The sequence below is a fragment of the Mustelus asterias genome, chromosome 4 (genome assembly GCF_964213995.1).
Source record: "Mustelus asterias chromosome 4, sMusAst1.hap1.1, whole genome shotgun sequence".
Classification (NCBI taxonomy): Eukaryota; Metazoa; Chordata; class Chondrichthyes; order Carcharhiniformes; family Triakidae; genus Mustelus; species Mustelus asterias.
The window spans coordinates 110,472,316-110,493,779 of record NC_135804.1 but is presented as its reverse complement, the minus strand read 5'-3'; the positions used below and the strand labels follow the sequence as shown (position 1 = coordinate 110,493,779).

The following is a 21,464-nucleotide window of genomic DNA, read 5'->3' as shown; positions in this document are numbered from 1 at the left end:
AAACCGAGTTAATGTTTTGAGTAGAGAGTCTTCTGAAGAGTCATATTCAACTCAATGTTCATTCTGTTTCTCTCCATAGATGCTGCCAGTGCTGCTGAGTGTTTCCAGCTTTCAGGTTTAATCAGTTTTTGAAGGGTAATTGTGGTGAATGTGACAGTTCGCCATTAATTGTCCATTAATTGACCACCCACCCAACTTTTTCGTCTGCATTCACCATGCCTGAAGAAAAGAAAATACAAACTTCCAAGAAAGGCACCAAGAAAGCCCAGAAAAAGCCGCCAGCGAAAAGCGGCAAGAAGATGAAGAAGCCCAGGAAGGAGAGTGACTCCATCTACATCTACAAATTGATGAAGCAGCTTCACCCCGACACCAGCATCTCCTCCAAGGCCACGAGCCTCATGAACTCGTTTGTCAGCAACATCTTTGAGCGCATCGCGGGTGAGGCTTCTCACCTGGCCCGTTATAACAAGCGTAGCACCATCAGCTCCTGGGATATCCAGACTGCCGTGCGCCTGCTGCTGCCCGGGGAACTGGCCAAGCACGCCATGTCGGAGGGGACAAAGGTGGTGACCAAGTACACCAGCTCCAAGTAAAACTGCACAATGCACTAAAAAATACCCCCAACTGCTGCAAAATCTGGCCCATTGCCTTTGATGAGGCAGATTTCAACCAGAAGTCAGAACTGCCAAGGGCTGCTGCTGGCAGCACTGGACAATGCAACATGCTCCTGTTTCCCTGACTGTGTATAGGCCAGTGATTCATTCTTCACATGGCTAGCGGTTGGTGAAGGTCTTTGACCAGAAAATCAAAATGCCCAACTGTGACATTTAAACAACTGTGTTTGGCGCTTTGCAACCCACCCGATAATACAAACTGGATGGACTGCAGATCTCACCAGCCCGACACATTCCAAACCACTTCTATTAGAAACAGTTCTGTATTGTATAAACTCCGGATTAGAGAAGCCCTTTTTCTTTAAGGCTGAGGAAACACTTCGCCCACAGGCAGCTCAGCATCTGTTTACTCTTCACCATCCCACTCACAGCCACTGATATTAGTAACAGTCATTTAATCAGATGTAGAGGTTGTTGTATTCCTGTTCCATTGAGCTACATGTACCTAGCGTTTCCTTCTTCCTTACATGAAAGACACTGCTCACTCCCAGATTTCTGTGGGATCATCACATCTGTTTGATTTCTGAGCTGACTAAGGTTGGCGTTTTGTGGTTTGTGTGCTGATCCTTGACCATATTCAGTGGGAGGATGGGAAAAAAAATCACTCCAATGATTCCGTTGGTAATCAAACACTGTGCGAACTTAAAGAGGTTGATGACTGTACATTTCATTTCTGAACTTGTATAAAATTTTGTTCGACGACTATTCTGCAAGAAAGCTCAATTCAGGAGAAAATATCATGCTCAAGTAACTGCAATTAAAAAGAACCTCGTGAAGGCATGATCTGCGGCAGAGCAAATATAGTTTGCATGGCTCAGTGGAATACAGAGTGAAAATAAAGAAGTGTATTTATACAGCACCTTTAACATAACGAAATACTCCAAAGCACTTCACAGGAGTGTTATAAAGCAAAATTTGGTACATCTGAGCCATATACTGCAATAACGGAGAAAATGGCCAAAAGCATGGTCAGAGAGGTAGATTTTAAGGAGTGTTTAAAGGAGAAAAGAAAGACAGAGAGGTTAAAGGATGGAACTCCTCAGCTCAGGGCCTAAGCAGCTGATGGCAAGGTCACCAATGGTGGAGAAATTGAACTCGGGGATGGTCAAGTTAGGCGGCACGGTGGCACAGTGGTTGGCACTGCTGCCTCACAGCGCCAGGGACCAGGGTTCGATTCCTGGGTCACTGTCTGTGCAGAGGCTGCATGTTCTCCCCGTTTCTGCATGGGTTTGCTCCAGTTTCCTCCCATAGTCCGAAAGACGTGCTGGTTAGGTGCATTGGCCATGCTAAATTCTCCTTCGGTGTACCTGAACAGGTGCCGGAGCTTGGGCGACTAGGGGATTTTCACAATAACTTCATTGCAGTGTTAATATAAGCCTACTTGTGACATTAATCAATTAACTTTAAACTTAAATAAAAGACGGTACAATTACATGAGTGTAAATGTTTTAGTTACCCACCCACTAAACAATTGAGGGAAGATCGAAGAAAGACTTGCATTTATATAGTAGTTTTCACAGTTGCTTGATGCCTTTGTCCTCCCGGGTGGTAGAGATCGTGGGTTTGGAAGGTGTTGGCGCAAGAGCCTTCTGAGTTGCTCAGTGCATCTTGTAGACGGTACACACTCCTGCCACTGTGTCAGTGCGGAGTGAGTGGATGTTGAAGTTGGTGCCAACCAAATGGGCTGCTTTGTCCTGGATGGTGTTCAGCTTTGAGTGTTGTTGGGAGCTGCACTCATCCAGGCAAGTGGAGAGTATTCCATTACATACCTGAGTTATGCCTTGTAGATATTGGACAGGCTTTGGGGAGTCAGGAGGTGAGTTACTCTGCACAGAATTCCCAGCCTCTGACCTGTTCTTGTAGCCACTGTATTTTCATGGCTAGCCCAGTTCAATTTCTGCTCAATGGTAATCTCCAGAATGTTGATTGTGGGGAATTCACTGAATGTTAAAGGGAGGTGCTTGGATTCTCTCTTCTTATAGATAGGCATTGCCTGGCACTTGTGTGGCATGAACATTACTTTCACTTGGCAGCCCAAGCCTGAACATTGTCAAGGGCCAGAATTTTACCGGCACACCCGCCCCGATTCCGGGGGCGGTGAGGCACGGAGAACGGCATTCTCCTTTGGCCTCGGGCAGAATTATATGTACCTCGGGCGGACGTGCTGGTAAAATTCCACCTGAAGTCTTTCTTGTGTGCGTGGGTTTCTTCAGTATCTGAGAAATCACAAATGATACTGAATATTGTGCAAACATCAGCCAACATCCCCACTTCTGATCTTATGATGGAAGGAAGGTCATTGATGGAGCAGCTGAAGATGATTGGGATTAGGCCACAATCTTGAGGAACTCCTGCAGTGATTTCCTGAACTGAGAGGATTGACCTCCAACAACTGCAACCAGCTTCCTTTGTGCCAGGGGGTGATCCTCCCTCCTCGATTCTTATTGATTCCAGCTTTTCTAGGGCTCCTTGGTTAGCAATGCTGCCTCACAGCACCAGGGACCCACGTCCGATTCCCGGCTTGGGTCACTGTCTGTACGGAGTCTGTACATTCTCCCCATGTCTGCGTGGGTTTCTTCCGAATGCTCTGGTTTCATCCCACAGTCCAAAAGATGTGCTGATTAGGTGCATTGGCCATGCTAAATTCTCCCTCAGTGTACCCGAACAGGTGCTGGAGTGTGGTGACTGGGGGATTTTCACAGTAACTTCATTGCAGTGTTAATGTAAGCCTACTTGTGACATAAATAAACTTAAACTTAAAACTTACCTCAGCGAAACACTCAAATCCAGTTGGTTAAACACAATCAGCCTTTAACAAATCCATGCTAAATTTCCTAAACTTATCCACATTTGACATACGACTTTTATTTTTGTCCTGAATTATCGTCTTCAAAAGCTTTCCCACCACTGAGGTTAAAATAACTGACCTTTGGTTGTAGGACTAATCCTGACGTACATTTTTGAACAAGGGTGTAACTTTTGGAAATCTCTAGTCCTCTGGCACAATGCCTGTCACCAAGTGGAACTGGAAGAGTCCGCAATTTCCACCCCTACTTCTCTTAATATCCTCGGGTGCAACTGATGCGGCCCTGGTGACTTATCAATTTAAGTACAGCCAGCTTCCTCTTTACATCAACTACCTCCTCTTTCACTGTGGGGACTTTACTACGGAAGAAGATATTGCAAAAAAAACCAAATTTGAAATACTGATTTAGTACCTCACCCATGCTTTCTGTACAAATCATCTTTATGGTCCCTAATTGCACCCACCCCATCTTTTACTATCCTTTTCCTATCTGTATGCCTAAAGAAGAATTTTGGTGTCCCGTTTCTATAAACTGCTGATCTTATCTCACACTCTTTGTCTCTCCTATTTCCTTTTTCACTTCCCCTTTGAACTTTCTATATTTGGCTTGGTTCTCACTTGTATTACCATATATTCTCATGTGAAAACCAACCTCATGATTTTAGTCTAAAAGACAACAATTTTTCAGAGAGCTCGTACAAAAGTCGATCCTAGTTTTTCAGTGATCAAACCATGCGATTATTAATTACTTACCAGTTATTACTATGGTTCATTAAGGAACCTTTAAATTTTCCCTCTGCTACTTTTAGCAGCAATCTCCCAGCCAATTGGCAAGGGTGGCAGGGTGGCACAGTGGTTAGCACTGCTGCCTCACAGTGCCAGAGACCTGGGTTCGATTCCCGGCTTGGGTCACTGTCTGTGCGGAGTTTGCATGTTCTTCCCATGTCTGTGTGGGTTTCTTCCGAGTGCTCCAGTTTCCTCCCAAGGTCTGAAAGATGTGCTGGTTAGGTGCATTGGCCATGCTAAATTCTCCCTCAGTGTACCCGAACAGGCGCCGGAGTGTGGTGACTAGGGGATTTTGACAGTAACTTAATTGCAGCAAGCCTACTTGTGACACTAATAAACTTTAAAACAAGTTTGATGTCGAACACATGATCTATTACGATGTCTTTGAATAAGAATATGAAATACGCAGCTCAATTTAAATTGGAGACGAAGGTGACAGAATGGATTAACAGGCATCATGGTGGCACAGTGGTTAGCACTGCTGCTTCACAGCACCAGGGACCTGGGTTTTATTCCAGCCTTGGGTGACTGTGCGGAGTTTGCACGTTCCCCCTGTGTCTACATGGGTTTTCTCCGGGTTCTCCGATTTCCTCCCACAGTCCAAAGATGTGCAGATTAGATGGACTGGCCATGCTAAATTGCCCCTTAGTGTCCAAAGATGTGTAGGTTAGGTGGATTAGCCATGGCAAATGCGTGGGGTTATGGGGATAGGGCAGAGGGGAAGACCTGGACGGGTTCTCTTTTGGAGAGTCGGTGTAGATTTGATGGGCCGAATGGCCTCTTCCTCGTGTGGTGGCACTGTGCTATGAATATATTTTATATTGAATGGAGGCCTGCTTTAAGATGCAGTGCTTTTCTCCCGCGAATCCCTTTGTCTGGAAGGAATTCAGCAGACGCTGAGAAAGCAGGATAATTACTCATTTTAGCCTCGTAAGTGTTTATTTAGCAAAAGGCTTCATGGGGTATTTTTTGATTAAAGCAATAAGAGGAGTTGTTATACAGGGACAGAGTTATATTAGAAATGAGGGAGTTAGGCCTGTAGTAGAAAAGCAGTTTCATTTTTCATTTTAAGAAGGGCAGTTGCTGCCTATAGCTGATAGAAAGAAGAGTCTCTCTATTTCGCTCCAGAAGCTCTCTGAAAGCTCCAGGGCTGTTAACCAAGTCAGGACAAGTACACCTGTGTTGGCTAACTATTTCGAAAGTGGGGTATAAGTCTACAAGAGAAATATTGCTAAATTGGAACTGAATAGTAAGAAGTTAAAAGTTAAGAGTTTGTTTCTTTTCGTGTTTAAAGATTGTTCAATGGTTAAGAATTAAACTGTTTCTTTTTGTTAGAGGTATATTTAAATTGCGTTATGAATAAAGCCTGATTTGATAAAAAGATCTCAATTGGATCAGTGGTACCATTCCTGAGGCAAAGCACCTTTTCCTCTCATTTATGCCAAAATAGAAAAATTATTGGGGTCTAGTCTAGAAGGGTAGGGGATTTTAGTTAAGTCGGGCAACATGGCTGGTGCAGGCTTGGAGGGCCGGAGGACCTGTTCCTGTGCTGTAATTTTCTTTGTTCTTCATTCTTTGTTCTAGTCTGGCTTCATTATGTACCTTGGGTTTCTGATCTGGCACCCTAATACTGCACTGTAGGGATTCTATTAATGAGCATCAGCAAAATGGTTATCATCCATGCAGCCATCCCACTCTATGCCCTCAGAGTTGACGAAAAGTAAGAATACAGAATTCAAGGAATTGGAAGACAAAACAACATTCACTAAAGGTGGGAATGCATAAGCGCCCTCACAAACAACAATGGGACTTAGACATGTGGAATGAATTTGATTCCCAATGTTGTCAAAAAATTATTTATGAAATGTAACATTTCAAATGAACTAGACAGTACCGAGGATGATTACTTGTGGAATAATGAGTTGATGTTACCATTGCTATTAACAGTGATGATAATGATGAAGATGAGAAAGATCCATATGATGATGAGATACAGTTGGTCTATTGGGAGAAAGTGTTCAGTGATTCAAATGGTGATCTGAATGATTTTGGTAGTTTTTATACCTTTATAAATTAAACAAATGATGAAGTATTAACCTTGTCATGTTCCCATAGGCACGAAAGAGACCATAAACAGTTTAAAACAAATCTTACATTTTTGCTTATTTGAAAAGTGGACTTTGTTGAACCAAAAGATCTACTGCTACACATCACATGATTCACAAGTTTGCCAAAGTTTCTGGAAATTTGCAGTAGCACTTACAGGACAAAAGCTCAACCCTCATCCTTATGGAATCTTACACCTCTCACTGTGAGGACACATTGTGATCACCTCCCCACTCTTCCCCAAAGGGAAAATAAATGGTGCGTGAAGGTATGCTAAAGGGAACTTTATTCCATTTCTTACATTGGTGTCAACTGTCATTGCCGGTCCTTAGTGCATTTTGTTTTTCGAATGTTACCTCCTGATTCTCGTTTCCTTGCCAGATTAAACCCACCTCAATAGCACTAACAAACCATTGAAATCATTGGTCCTTGCCCAGCCTATAGTGACCCTATTGCCACATCACCTCCAGCTGCTACTCATGCTCCAAAACCTGAAGTTTGAGCTGCTCAAACCAATGACATTTCCTGCACTTGAGGTTGTTCAGTACATGAGAGGGTTTCTGGAGTTCCCACGTGGAACTTGATGCGCACTCAATGGGACTGAGATGCCCTTCTGTTTTACGACACTATTAACTGACTTAACAGAAATAAACTTAATACTTAAAGATAGCCATGAACCAATTAGCTTTTTCCTTTGTGGGGTATAGGATAAACCAAGAAATAATGAGGGCCTGTGAGCAGGGCATAACGGTAATCATGGGTGATGCATATTGACTGGACTAATCAAATTGGCAAGAGTAATATGAGGGATTGTTTCATAGAATCATAGAATCCTACAGTGCAGAAGGAGGCCATTCGGCCCATCGAGTCTGCACTGACCACAATCCCACCCAGCCCTATCTCCATAACCCCATACATTTACCTTAGGTAGTCCCCTTGAAACAAAGCATGGCCAATCCACCTAACCTGCACATCTTTGGACTGCAGGCGGAAACCTGAAGCACCCAGAGAAAGCCCACACAGACTCAGGGAGAATGTGCAAACTCCACACAGTGTCCCAAGCCAGGAATCAAACCTGGGTCCATGGTGCTGTGAGGCAGCAGTGCTAACCACTGTGCCACCGTGCTACTTAGAGTAATATGTTATGGAGCCAACCAGGGAGCAGGTTATTTTAGATTTAGTATTATGTAATGAAGAAGGGTTGATAAAAAGTCTTGTTGTTAAAGATCCCCTTGGAAAAAGTGATCACAGCTAGAATTACAGATTCAGATTGAGTGAGAGGAGACAGAGTGCCAGAGTTTTAGCATTGGGGCAGAGGTAATTTTACAGGCCTGAGGAAAGAGTTGCCCAAGTAGACTGGGCACAAATAATTGAGGGTAGGACAGTTCAGGAACAATGGTGGATGTTCAGGGGGACATTAAATACCTCTCAATTGAAGTGTATTCCTGAGAGGCAGAGAAATTTTAAAAGGAAGAAAAACCTTCGAAGGCTATACAGGGAAGTCAAAGGGGACATAAAGGCAAAAACTAGAGGTACCAAACTGCAAAAGCTGGAGGAAAGCTGGAAGATTGGGAGAACTTTAAGGTTCAGCAAAAGGCTATTAAAAATAAAATCAAAAGAGCTAAGATGAGATACGAAACGAAACTAGCAGAAAACACAAACACTGATACCAAAAGCTTCTATAAGTATATAAAGAGGAAGAGAATAACTAATTACCTTTAGAGGTAATAATGGGAAACATGGAGATGACAGAGGCAAAATATTGGTTTAGTGCCTCCACACGGATCATTGGTTCAGGCACTAAACCAATATTTTGCCTCATGGTGGAGAAGTTTTTTTCAAAAACTGTAGTTAATGCAGAGGAACTTGGTGCAATAACCATCACCATGGAGAAGGTATTGAATAAATTGATGGGATTAAAGACAGATAATGGTTACAGTTCCACAGGGATTAGTGCTGGGACCTCTGCTGTTTGTTATATATATAAATGGCTTGGAAGAAAACGTGGCTGATCTGATTCGCAAGTTTGCAGATGATACTAAGATTGCTGGAGTTGCGGATGGTGATGAAGATAGTCAGTGAATACAGCGGGATACAGATAGACTGGAAAATTGGGCAGAGAAATGGCAGATGGAATTTAATTCAGACAAATGCGAGGTGATGTATTTTGGTAGATCCAATTCAGGTGGGAGCTATAAAATAAATGGCAGAATCATCAGGAGCATAGACACACAGAGAGATCTGGGAGTACAGGTTCACAGATCCTTAAAAGTGGCAGCACAGGTGGAAAAGGTGGCGGAGAAAGCATATGCCATGCTTGCCTTCATCGGACGGGGCATTGAATATAAAAGTTGGCAAATTATGTTGCAATTGTATAAAACGTTGATTATGCCACATTTGGAATACTGTGTCCATTTCTGGTCACCACACTACCAGAAGGACGTGGAGGCTTTGGAGAGAGTGTAGAAAAGGTTTACCAGGATGTTGCCTGGTATGGACGGTATTAGCTTTGAAAAGAGATTGAATAAACTGTGATTGCTCTCCCTGAAAAGACGGAGGCTGAGGGGCGACCTGAAGTTTATAAAATTCTGAGAGATATAGATAGGTGAACAGTTGGAAGCATTTTCCCAGGGCAGAAGTGACACTTACAAGGGGGCACAAGTTCAAGATAGGGGGGGAAATGTTCAGTGGAGATGTGCGGGGTTTTTTTACACAGAGGGTGGTGGGGGCCTGGAATGCACTGCCAAGTGAGGTCATTGAGGCAGTTACATTAGTCACATTTAAGACTGATCGTGATAGGCATATGAAGAAATGGGGAATAGAGGGAATATAAGCACTGGGTTAGATAGGTAAACATGATCGGTGCAGGCTTGGAGGGCCAAAAGGCCTGTTCCTGTGCTGTACTGTTCTTTGTTCTTTATAAGTCTCCAGGTCCTGATGGCCTGCACCCTAGGATTTAAAGGAGATAACAGGAGAGATAGTGGATGCATTGGTTGTGATATTTCCAAATTCCTTGGATTCTGCAAAGGTCCTTGTGGTTTGGAAACATGCTAGTGTGACGCCACTATTCAAAAAGGGAGAGAGGCAAAAAGTAGGAAACTATATGCTGGTTATCTTGACATCTGTGGTGGGGAAGTTGCTGAAATCAATCATTAAGAAGGAGATGACTGAACATTTGGAAAGATAAAGCTCAATTCACCATTGTCAGCATGATTTTATAAAGAGTAAGTCAAGCTTGACAAACTTGCTTGAATTATTTGAAGACATAACCAGGAAGGTGGATAATGGAGAACCTGTGGATGTGGTATACCTAGACTTCCAACAGGCATTTGACAAGGTGCTGCATAACAGACTGATTCAGAAGATGAGATTGCAGGGGATTGGGAGTAGAGTACTAGATTGGATTGAGGATTGGCAGACTGACAGAAAGCAGAGGGTCGGGAAAAATGGGTCCTTCCCTGGCTAGCAAACTGTAACCATTTGGGTGCCATGCGGTCAGTCCTCAGACCTCAGCTGTTTACTATCTATATAACTGATCTGCGAGCAGGAACAGAGAGTAACATAGCAAAATTTGTGAATGATACTAAAATAGATGGGAAAGTAGGCAGTGAAGAGGAGATAAAGACTTTATAGATGGATATAGATAGGCTAGGAGAATGGGCCAAAATTTGGCAGATGGAGTTTAATGTGGATAAATGTGTAGTTATCCATTTTGGCTGAAAAAAATAGGAAGGCAAATTATTATCTAAATGGAAAGCAGATTCAAAATGAATTTGGGCGGAGGGATCTGGTAGTCTTTATTCATGAATCTCAGAAAGTCAGTGTGCAGGTACAGCATGTAATATAAAAGGCAAATAGAATGGTAGCATTTATTGCAAAAGGACTGGAGTATAAAAGTAGAGAAATATTGTTGCTCTACTTTTGCTCTCTATATAGGTAACTAGGGGGCATAACTATAGGGTTCATGGTGGGAGATATAGGAAGGATGTCCGAGGTAGGTTTTTTACTCAGAGAGTGGTTGGGGTGTGGAATGGACTGCCTGCAGGGATAGTGGAGTCAGAAACTTTAGGAACATTTAAGAAGCTATTGGATAGGCACATGGAGTACTTCGGGATGATAGGGAGGAAATAGCTTGATCTGGGTTTCAGACAAAGCTCGGCACAACATCGTGGGCCGAAGGGCCTGTTCTGTGCTGTACTGTTCTATGTCTATGTCTATAATTGTATAGGGTGAGACCACATCTGAAGTATTGTGTCCAGTTTTGGTTTCCTTATTTGAGGAAGGATGTGGTGGCATTGGAGGCAGTTCAGAGGAGGTTCACCAGATTGATTCTGGGGATGAAAGGGTTGATGTATGAGGAGAGATTAAACAGTCTGGGCTTATACTCGCTGGAGTTTAGAAGGATGAGAAAGGATCTGATTGAGGTATATGAAATACTAAAAGGGATTGATAAAGGAAACGTAGACTAAATGTTTCCCCTTGTGGGGAAACCTAGAACAAGGGGTCACAGGTATAGGTTAAGAAGTGGTAGATTTCAAATTGAGATGAGGAGGAACTACTTCTTGCAGAGGATGGAGAATTTGTCAAACTCGCTGCTCCATAGCGCGATGGAGTCTAAATCGTTAAATGGTTTCAAGAAGGAGATAAATATATTTCTGATTTAAAAAAACACGTTAAAGGGATATGGGGAACAGGTCGAGGTGGATTTCAGACCAGGGAGAGATCTGCCATGATCCGATTGAATGGCGGAGCAGGCCAGAGGGGCTGAATTTGCCGACTCCTGTTTCAAATTCCTATGTTTTGTGCTCACATCACTTTATAGGATGATTAATTTGAATGTTTTACTTAACTCTTAATATCAATATACCTCAGACTTTTACTTATGGAACCATTCTGAACTCTTTCCTGGTGCTACTCCTTGTTATTTAATTTAACCTTGATGCCCCCAATCCGATTAACTAAACATTGTAATTATATGATATTGGCTTCAGTTTTTACACAATTTAATTTAAATATATCAAGTATAAAGTCTACCTGTATACTCACTGCAACTGTGTCTTGTGCTGTGATGTTACTTTGGAATTTACCCTCTCTATGTCCTTGAACGGACACTGGTCCTCCTGTGTTCTTGAGTCGCTGTTGCTCCTTTTATCCCAGCTGTGTTCTCAGGGTCATTCTTCTCTAATACTGTGTTGCCTCATTGCTCCATTTAGCCCCACGGTGCTGTCAGATTGCCTCTGCTCCTTTTATTCAACCGTGGAAATCCAGTTGAATATCGAGGGGAGATGGCTAGACTTTGTTTTGTTGGAGATGGACATTACCCGGCACTGGTGTAGTGTGGACTTAATTGCTGCTTGCCAGGCCAAGTCTGAATGTTCTCCTGGTCTGGTTGCATGTAGGCACAAACTATCTCATTGTCAAATGTGTTCTGAATGGAACTGAACAAAAGTAAAGTATATTTATTAGTCACAAGTAAGGCTTACATTAACATTGTAATGAAGTTACTGTTAAATTCCCCTAGTCGCCACAGTCCAGCGCCTGTTCGGGTCAATGCACCTGACCAGCACGTCTTTCAGAATGTGGAAGGAACCCGGAGCACCCCCACGCAGACACGGGAGAACATGCAAACTCTGCACAGACAGTGACCCAAGCCGGGAATCGAACCTGAATCCCTGGCGCTCTGAAGCGGCAGTGCTAACCACTATGCTACCGTGCTGGCCCTGTTCAGTCACCTGTTCAGTCATCAGTTCAGTCATCAGTGAGTACCTCCTTTCCTGACTTTATGATGGAGGGAAGATGGTCGATGAACTAACTGAAGATGTTTATGCCCAGGATGCAGTCCTGAAGAACTGCTGCAGCACTGTTCTAGGCTGAGATGATTGCCTCTGAAAACAACAGTCATCTTTCTTTGTACTAGGTATAGAACATAGAACATAGAACAGTACAGCACAGAACAGGCCCTTCGGCCCATGATGTTGTGCCGAGCTTTATCTGAAACCAAGATCAAGCTATCCCACTCCCTATCATCCTGGTGTGCTCCATGTGCCTATCCAATAACCGCTTAAATGTTCCTAAAGTGTCTGACTCCATTATCACTGCAGACAGTCCATTCCACACCCCAACCACTCTCTGAGTAAAGAACCTACCTCGGACATCCTTCCTATATCTCCCACCACGAACCCTATAGTTATGCCCCCTTGTATTAGCTCCATCTACCCGAGGAAATAGTCTTTGAACGTTCACTCTATCTATCCCCTTCATCATTTTATAAACCTCTATTAAGTCTCCCCTCAACCTCCTCCGCTCCAGAGAGAACAGCCCTAGCTCCCTCAACCTTTCCTCATAAGACCTACCCTCCAAACCTGGCAGCATCCTGGTAAATCTCCTTTGCACTCTTTCCAGCGCTTCCACATCCTTCTTATAGTGAGGTGACCAGAACTGCACACAATATTCCAAATGTGGTCTCACCAAGGTCCTGTACAGTTGCAGCATAACCCCACGGCTCTTAAACTCCAACCCCCTGTTAATAAAAGCTAACACACTATAGGCCTTCTTCACAGCTCTATCCACTTGAGTGGCAACCTTTAGAGATCTGTGGATATGGACCCCAAGATCTCTCTGTTCCTCCACAGTCTTCAGAGCCCTACCTTTGACCCTGTAATCCACATTTAAATTAGTCCTACCAAAATGAATCACCTCACATTTATCAGGGTTAAACTGCATTTGCCATTTTTCAGCCCAGCTTTGCATCCTATCTATGTCTCTTTGCAACCTACAACAGCCCTCCACCTCATCCACTACTCCACCAATCTTGGTGTCATCAGCAAATTTACTGATCTACCCTTCAGCCCCCTCCTCTAAGTCATTAATAAAAATCACAAAGAGCAGAGGACCAAGCACTGACCCCTGTGGCACTCCGCTAGCAACCTGCCTCCAGTCCAAAAATTTTCCATCCACCACCACCCTCTGTCTTCGATCAGATAGCCAGTTACCTATCCAATCAGTCAACTTTCCCTCTATCCCACACCTCCTTATTTTCATCATAAGCCGACCATGGGGGACCTTATCAAACGCCTTACTAAAATCCATGTATATGACATCAACTGCCCTACCTTCATCAACACACTTAGTTACCTCCTCAAAAAATTCAATCAAATTTGTGAGGCACGACTTGCTCTTCACGAATCCGTGCTGACTATCCCGGATTAATCCGCATCTTTCTAAATGGTCGTAAATCCCATCCCTAAGGACCTTTTCCATCAATTTACCAACCACCGAAGTAAGACTAACCGGTCTATAATTACCAGGGTCATTTCTATTCCCTTTCTTAAACAGAGGAACAACATTCGCCACTCTCCAGTCCTCTGGCACCATCCCCGTGGACAGTGAGGACCCAAAGATCAAAGCCAAAGGCTCTGCAATCTCATCCCTTGCCTCCCAAAGAATCTTCGGATATATCTGCTTAGCAATTTCTTCCTCCACATCTCTATTACTATTTGGGGGCCTATAGTAAACTCCTAACAACGTGACCACTCTTTTCCTATTTCTAACTTCAGTCCATATTACCTCAGTATGCAGATCTCCCTCGAAGTGCCTTTCCGCAGCCGTTAAACTATCCTTGATCAACAATGCTACTCCTCCACCTCTTTTACCAGTTTCCCTACCCTTACTGAAACATCTATACCCCGGAACGTCCAACAACCATTCCTGTCCTTGTTCTATCCATGTCTCCGTAATATGAAGCAGTTCAGAGTAGCTTTACTGGACTAAAAAATGGATGGATTGTCTCATGAAGAAAGGCTGCACAGGGTAGGCTTTAGAAGAGTAAGATGCGATTTGATTAAAACATATAAGATCCTGAGGGGACTTGACAGGGTGGATGTGCCTGAGAGCATGAGGATTCTCCCATCCCGACACGTACATTTTTTGGCGCGTCGGATTGGGAGATGCGCATGCCGGCCATTTTGCGGAATTCGGTGGGAGATGCACGTGCGTATCTCCCACCGCCGGAGAGCAGGCGCGGTCGAGACCACGCTGGAAACTGGCGGGAAGACCAGGTAAGTGATTTTAATCTGTATTTCATGAAATTTAAATGTTATTATTAGGCCCAGGACTGAATTCTCCGAGCCTGATAGCATCTCCCACCCCGCCAGGAGCATTTCACTCCGGTGGGGTTTAGAGTAGCTCCCCACTTTTGGAGAACTAGCGGGAGAGCCTGCTGGTGTGAAGGGGGGGCAATCAGGGCCCTGCAGGTGGGCAGGTGGCAGGGGAGGTGGTGCCCCCTGAGCATGCGCACACTGGCAGTGAAAGCCTGTGCCCCCTGGCACTGCCCAAGTGACAAAGTTCCCATGCCCAGAGGACACCTTGGCACTGCCCACAGGGTATCAGGCAGTGCCAAGGGGGCAGAGCTTATTGTAGATGGGGCTTAGGGGCAATAGGTGGGGATGGGTGGGTCTCGCTGCCACTTTGCATGGGGATCAGTCGGGGCTGGAGAGAAGCCAGTGATCGGGGTGGGGTTGGGGGGGTCTGCCTCTGGGGGGGGGGGGGGGGGGCTAGTCTGCCTGTGCCGAGGGGGGGCATCGTCACTGCTGGGGAAGGGGGTGCCTGGAGATCGGGGCACTCTGGGATGGGGGGGTCAGGGCTGGCCTGGGAATGGCCGTGGGGCCGCGATCAAGCCATGGGGGAAGTGTAGGGGCAGCACCTGCCGGGGCCCCGGGCTGGCCAGCGATCGAGCTAGCCAGCAACCAGGAGCCTAACCGATCGGTGCCACTGTGCATGCGCAGAGTTCCGGAACTGTCAGACTCCGGTGTGAATAGGCCCCGCCCCCTCGAGCTTTTAATGATATTCACGATTGTGACCTCTGCGTTGCACAGGGTGTGGGAGATTCAAGTCTGAACTCCCACTGAAATAACCATCGTGAATTGCACCAGTTTTTCTGCCAATCTAGCACTTAGAGGTTTTTTGGGAGAATCTGGAACTAGGGGTCATTGTTTGAAAATAAGGGGCCCGATTCTCCCATCCTGGCGCACACGTTTTTTGGCGTGTCGGGTTGGGAGGTTGGCCTCTTGGCCATTTCACGGGATTCACGCATGCGTTCCTGATACATGCGTGTCTCCCACAATTGGAAAGCATGCGCGGTTGAAGTCACGCTGGAAACCGGCGGGAAGACCAGGTAAGTGATTTTAATCGATTTTTAATCTTATTTACATATGATTATTGGGCCCGGGACTGAGTTCTCCAGGCCCGATAGCATCTCCCACCCTACCAGGAGTATTTCACTCCGGTGTGGTTTGGAGTAACTTCCCACTTGCGGGGATCTAGCAGGAGGCCCCGCCGGAGTGAAGGAAGGTGCAATTGGGGGCGGTGGGAGGGGGGTGAGGGGGGGTGCCACTTGGGCATGGGCACCCTGGCAGTGCCAGCCTGTGCACCTGGACGCTGCTCAAGGGGCACCTTGGCACTGCCCACTGGGCATTGGGCAATGCCAAGGGGGTGTGGCCAAAGGGGCAGTGCAAGGGGCAGGGCCTATTGTGGGCGGTGCCTAGAGGCTGATCGGTGGGGTTGGGGGGTCCCGCTGCCACTCTGCAGATGGGATCAGTCGGGGCTGGAGAGAGGCCAGTGATCGTGATGGCTGGGGGCGGGTGACTGCCTCCCATGGGGGGGTCTGTCTTTGTGGAGGGTCTGCCCTGCCTCCTGGGGGGTCAGTGGGGTGGGATGGGGAGGGGGATCATCACCGCTGGGTGGGTGGGGGACTGGTGATTGCGGTGCTCTGGGATGTCGGGGGGGGGGTCGGGACTGACCTGCAAATGGACAGGAGGGTTGCTGTGATTGGGCCGCAATCGGGCTGTGCGGGTGTTGCAAGGGGCAGCAGTGCGAGGGTCCTGGGCTGGCTAGTGATCGAGCTGGCCAGCAAACTGCAGTCTGACAGTTCGGGGCCACTGCGCATGTGGAGAGTAAGAAGTTTAACAACACCAGGTTAAAGTCCAACAGGTTTATTTGGTAGCAAAAGCCTACCAAATAAACCTGTTGGACTTTAACCTGGTGTTGTTAAACTTCTTACTGTGTTTACCCCAGTCCAACGCCGGCATCTCCACATCATGTGGAGAGACCCAGAACTGTCAGACTCCAGCATGAATAGGCCCCGCCCCCCGAGCTTTTAATGATATTCAAGATCGTGACCTCTGCATTGCACAGAATGTGGGAGATTCGAGTCTGAACTCCCACTGAAAAAACAATCGCGAATTACACCATTTTTCTCGCCAATTCAGCACTTCGAATTCTTTTGGGAGGATCGGGCCCAAGGTGTCCCCATTAAAACCGGAGATGAAGATTTTTTTTTCTCTGAGGATCCTGAGATTTGGAACTCTCACCCTCAAAAGACAGTTGAAACTGCCTATGAATATCTTTAAGGCAGAGGTAGATAGATTCTTGATGAGCAAGGGGTGAAAGGTTAATGGGGGTAGTTGGGAATGTGGAGTTGAAGTTAAAATCAGATCAGCCATGATCTTATTGAATGATGGAGCAGGCTTGAGGGGCTGAATGGCCTACTCCGGCTCCTAATTTGTACGTTTATTTATAATGTGAACAGTGAGAAGAATTGATAAACCTCAAGAGGCCATTTACAGGCTGATGGAAAGGGTGGACAAATGGCAGCTGAAACTTAATGTAGGGAAGCTTGAAGTGATACATTTAGGTAGGAAAAATGAGGAGAGGCACGAAAAGCTAATAGTGCAAACTAAAGCAGGGTGCAGGAACAGAGATACCTGGGCAAGGGAGAGGGTGGTGCTATGTGTGCACAAATCATTAAAGATGGCAGGGCAGATTAAGAAAGTATGCTTTATTAATGGAAACATGGAGCGCATGCCTTGATGAACCTTTATAAAACACTGGTTCAGTCTCAACTGAAGTATTGCGTCCAGTTCTGGGCATCTCACTTTACAAAGGATACAAGTGTGCAGAAAGGTGTGCAGAAGAGATTCATAAGAATGGTTCCAGGGATGGGAACTAGAGAAGCTGTGGCTTCTCCATGGAGAAGATTGGGAAGGGATTTGCTAGAATTGTTAAAAATCATGAGGGCTCTGGAGAGAATGGATATAAAGAAACTGTTCCCCTTGGTTGAGCGATTGAGAAGCAGATTTAAGGTGATTGGTAAAAGAACCAAAGGCAGCATGAGGTAATTCCTTTTTAAGCAGCAAATGGTTAGGACCTGGAATGTGCTGCCTGAGAGGATGGTGGAGGCACATTCAATAGTGACTTTCCAAAGGGAAGTGAATAAGTACTGGAAGAAAAAAACTTTCAAAGTTATGGGGAATGGGCGAGGGAGTGGAACTAGCAGAATTACCATTACAAAGAGCCAGTGCAAACTTGATGGGCTGACTGGCCTTCTTCCATACTGTAACCATTCTATAGTTACACACCCACTAATGCACAAGGATTCCCCATCAATCACAACAGGGGTGGCACGGTGGCACAGTGGTTAGCATTGCTGCTTCAACCGTGCCAGGAATCTGGGTTCAATTCCTGGCTTGGGTGACTGGCTGTGTTGAGTTTGCACATTCTCCCAGTGTCTGCGTGGGTTTCCTCTAGTGCTCCAGTTTTCTCCCACAGTCCAAATGATGTGTTGATAAGGTGCATTGGCCATACTAAATTCTCCCTCAGTGTACCCCAACAGGCACCGGAATGTGGCGACGAGGGTATTTTTACAGTGGCCTCATTGTGGTGTTAATGTAAGCCTATTTGTGACTAATAATAAATAAAATAAAACCTATAATTATCTCCAAAGATTCTTGGCCAGGATGTTGCTCAATTGCTCAGGTTTAACACAAATAAATGGTTTTCTCAGCCTTTCTGAAGGTATTTGGCATTTGGCAGGGCGGCATGGTGGCACAGTGGTTAGCAGTGCTGCCTTGGGTCACTGTCTGTATGGAGTTTTCCCATGCCTGCATGGGTTTCCTCCAGGTGCTCCGGTTTCTTCCCACATTCTGAAAGATGTGCTGGTTGGGTGCATTGACCCGAACAGGCGCCGGAGTGTGGCAAATAGGGGAATTTCACTGTAATTTCATTGCAGTGTTAATGTAAGCCTTACTTATGACTAATTAATAAACTTTAAAAAAAAAATTTTTATTTGTTACTGGTATCTGGGGAGGTGATGGCCTCGTGGTATTATTGCTGAACTATTGATCCAGAAACCCAGCTAATGTTCTGGGGACCTGGGTTCGAATCCCGCCATGGCAGATGGTAGAATTTAAATTAGAGTGAAAGAGGTTTACAGCATGGGAACAGGCCCTTCAGCCCAACTTGTCCATGCTGCCCTTGTTTTAAAACCCCTAAACTAGTCCCAATTGCCCGCATTTGGCCCATATCCCTCTATACCCATCGTACCCATGTAACTGTCCAAATGCTTTTTAAAAGACAAAATTGTACCCGCCTCTGCTACTATCTCTGACAGCTTGTTCCAGACACTCACCACCCTCTGTGTGAAAAAAATGCCCCTTTGGACACTTTTGTATTTCACCCCTCTCACCTTAAACCTATGCCCTCTAGTTTTAGACTCCCGTACTTTGGGAAAAGTTATTGACTATCTAGCTGATCTATGCCCCTCATTATTTTATTGACCTCTATAAGATCACCCCTCAGCCTTCTACGCTCCAGAGAAAAAAGTCCCAGTCTATCCAGTCTCTCTTTATAACTCAAACCATCAAGTCCCGGTAGCATCCTAGTAAATCTTCTCTGCACTCTTTCTAGTTTAATAATATCCTTTCTATAATAGGGTGACCAGAATTGTACACAGCATTCCAAGTGTGGCCTTACCAATGTCTTGTACAACTTCAACAAGACGTCCCAATTCCTGTATTCAATGTTCTGACCAAGGAAGCTGAATGCCTTCTTCAACACTCTGTCCACTTGTGACTCCACTTTCAAGGAGCAATGAACCTGTACCCCTAGATCTCTTTGCTCTGTAACTCTCCCCAATGCCCTACCATTAACTGAGTAAGTCCTGCCCTGGTTCAATCTACCAAAATGCACCACCTCGCATTTATCTAAATTAAACTCCATCTGCCATTCATCAGCCCACTGGCCCAATTGATCAAGATTCAATAAAAATATCTGGAATTAAGAATCTACTGATGACCATGAAACCATTGTCGATTGTCAGAAAAACCCATCTGGTTCACTAATGTCCTTTAAGGAAGGAAATCTGCCATCCTTACCCGGTCTGGCTTATATGTAACTCCAGAGCCACAGCAATGTGGTTGACTCTTAACTGCCGTCAGAAACGGGCAATAAATGCTGGTCAGTCAGTGATGCCCATGTCCCATGAATGAACTAAACAAAAAGGACAGGGGTCAGGGGTAGAGTAGATAGGATGAAATTGCAGGTTTTCACTTTTAAAGGATATTATTCAACCAGGGTTTAATTGGGTTTTATGGCTATTAGACAGCTCCGATACCAGCTTTTTAATGTTATATTTTTCTGAAAAATTGAATTCAAATTCTCAAACTGTGATGGTGAGATTAGATCTTACGGCTTAAAGAGGCAATTCTGATAAACATGTGTATCTTTGCAGTAGAATAATGCTATAAATGGTCATGCTATTATAAAGCAGCAGATAAATGCAATGGTAACTCTGTTATTCTAAAATAAGAATCAATGGTATCCATTACCTATGTAATACCCAAGGGTTCTGCCAGGGCCACTAAGCTCCTGACCTCATCACAGCCTTGGTTCAAACATGGACAAAAGTGCTGAACTCCAGAGGTCAGGTGAGAGTGACTGCCCTTGACATCAAGGCAGCATAACTGGAGTCAAGGGAATCAGGGGGAAAAGTCTATACTGGTCAGCATCATACCTGGCACAGAGGAAGCTGGTTGTAATTGTTGGAGATCAATCATCTCAGTTCCAGGAGATCACAGCAGGAGTTCCTCAGGGTAGTGACCATCTTCAACTGATGTGGAGATGCCAGCGTTGGACTGGGGTGGGCACAGTAAGAAATCTCACAACACCAGGTTAAAGTCCAACAGGTTTATTTGGTATCACAAGCTTTCGGAGCGCTGCTCCTTCATTAGGTGGGCCACTCACCTGATGAAGGAGCGGTGCTCCGAAAGCTCGTGGTACCAGATAAACCTGTTGGACTTTAACCTGGTGTTGTGAGACTTCTTACTGTGCCCATCTTCAACTGCTTCATCAATGACCTTCCCTCCATCATAAGGTCTGAGGTAGTGATGTTCACTTGTGATTTCACAATGTTTAGCACCATTTGTGAATCCTCAGATACTGAATGCAGCTTTCTAATGTTATATTTCTCTGAAAATTGATTTCAAATTCTCAAATTGTGATGGTGAGATTAGATCTCATGGGCTTAAAGAGGCAATTCTGTTAAACATGTATATCTTCACAGTAGAATAATGCTATAAATGGTCATGCTATTATAAAGCAGTAGATAAATGCTATGGATATTCTGTTATTCTAAGATATGAATCAGTGGTATCCATTACCAACATAATGCCCAAGGGTTCTGCCAGGGCTACTAAGCTCCTGACCTCATCCTGACCTGGACAATATCCAGACTTAGGCTCATAAGTGACAAGTAACATTCACACCACACAAGTGCTAGGCAATGACAATCTCCAAGAATAGAGAATCTACCCTTCACCTCTTGACATTCAATGGCATTACCATCACAGAATTTGCTACTATCAACAACCTGAGGGTTACCATTGATCAAAGACTCAGCTGGATTAGGCACATAAGTGGCATGACAAGAGCAGGTCAGAGACTAGGAACCCTGTGGCGAGCAACTCACCTCCTAATTCCCCAAAGCCTGTCCATTATCTACAAGGCACAAGTCAGGAGTGTGATGGAATACTCTCCATTTGCCTGGATAAGTGCCACTCCAACAACACCCAAGAAGCTTGACACCATCCAGGGCAAAGCAACCCACTTAACTGGCGCACAATCCACAAACATTCACTCCCTCCACCACCGACACACAGTAGCAGCAGTGCAGGAGCTCACCAAGTCTCCTTGGACAGCACCTTGCAAACCCATGGCCACTGCCATCTAAAAACAAGGCTAGCTGACACACCACCACCTGC

The 21,464-nt window shown here is 45.1% G+C and overlaps 1 protein-coding gene across 1 annotated transcript; it reads left to right on the top strand.

The window, feature by feature from the left end:
• The first annotated feature begins 215 nt into the window (after window positions 1-215).
• Window positions 216-593, top strand: LOC144492379 (histone H2B 1/2-like). The gene has a single exon (XM_078210381.1). It carries the CDS (start codon window positions 216-218, stop codon window positions 591-593), a length of 378 nt encoding a protein of 125 aa, XP_078066507.1.
• The last annotated feature ends 20,871 nt before the right edge of the window (window positions 594-21,464 follow it).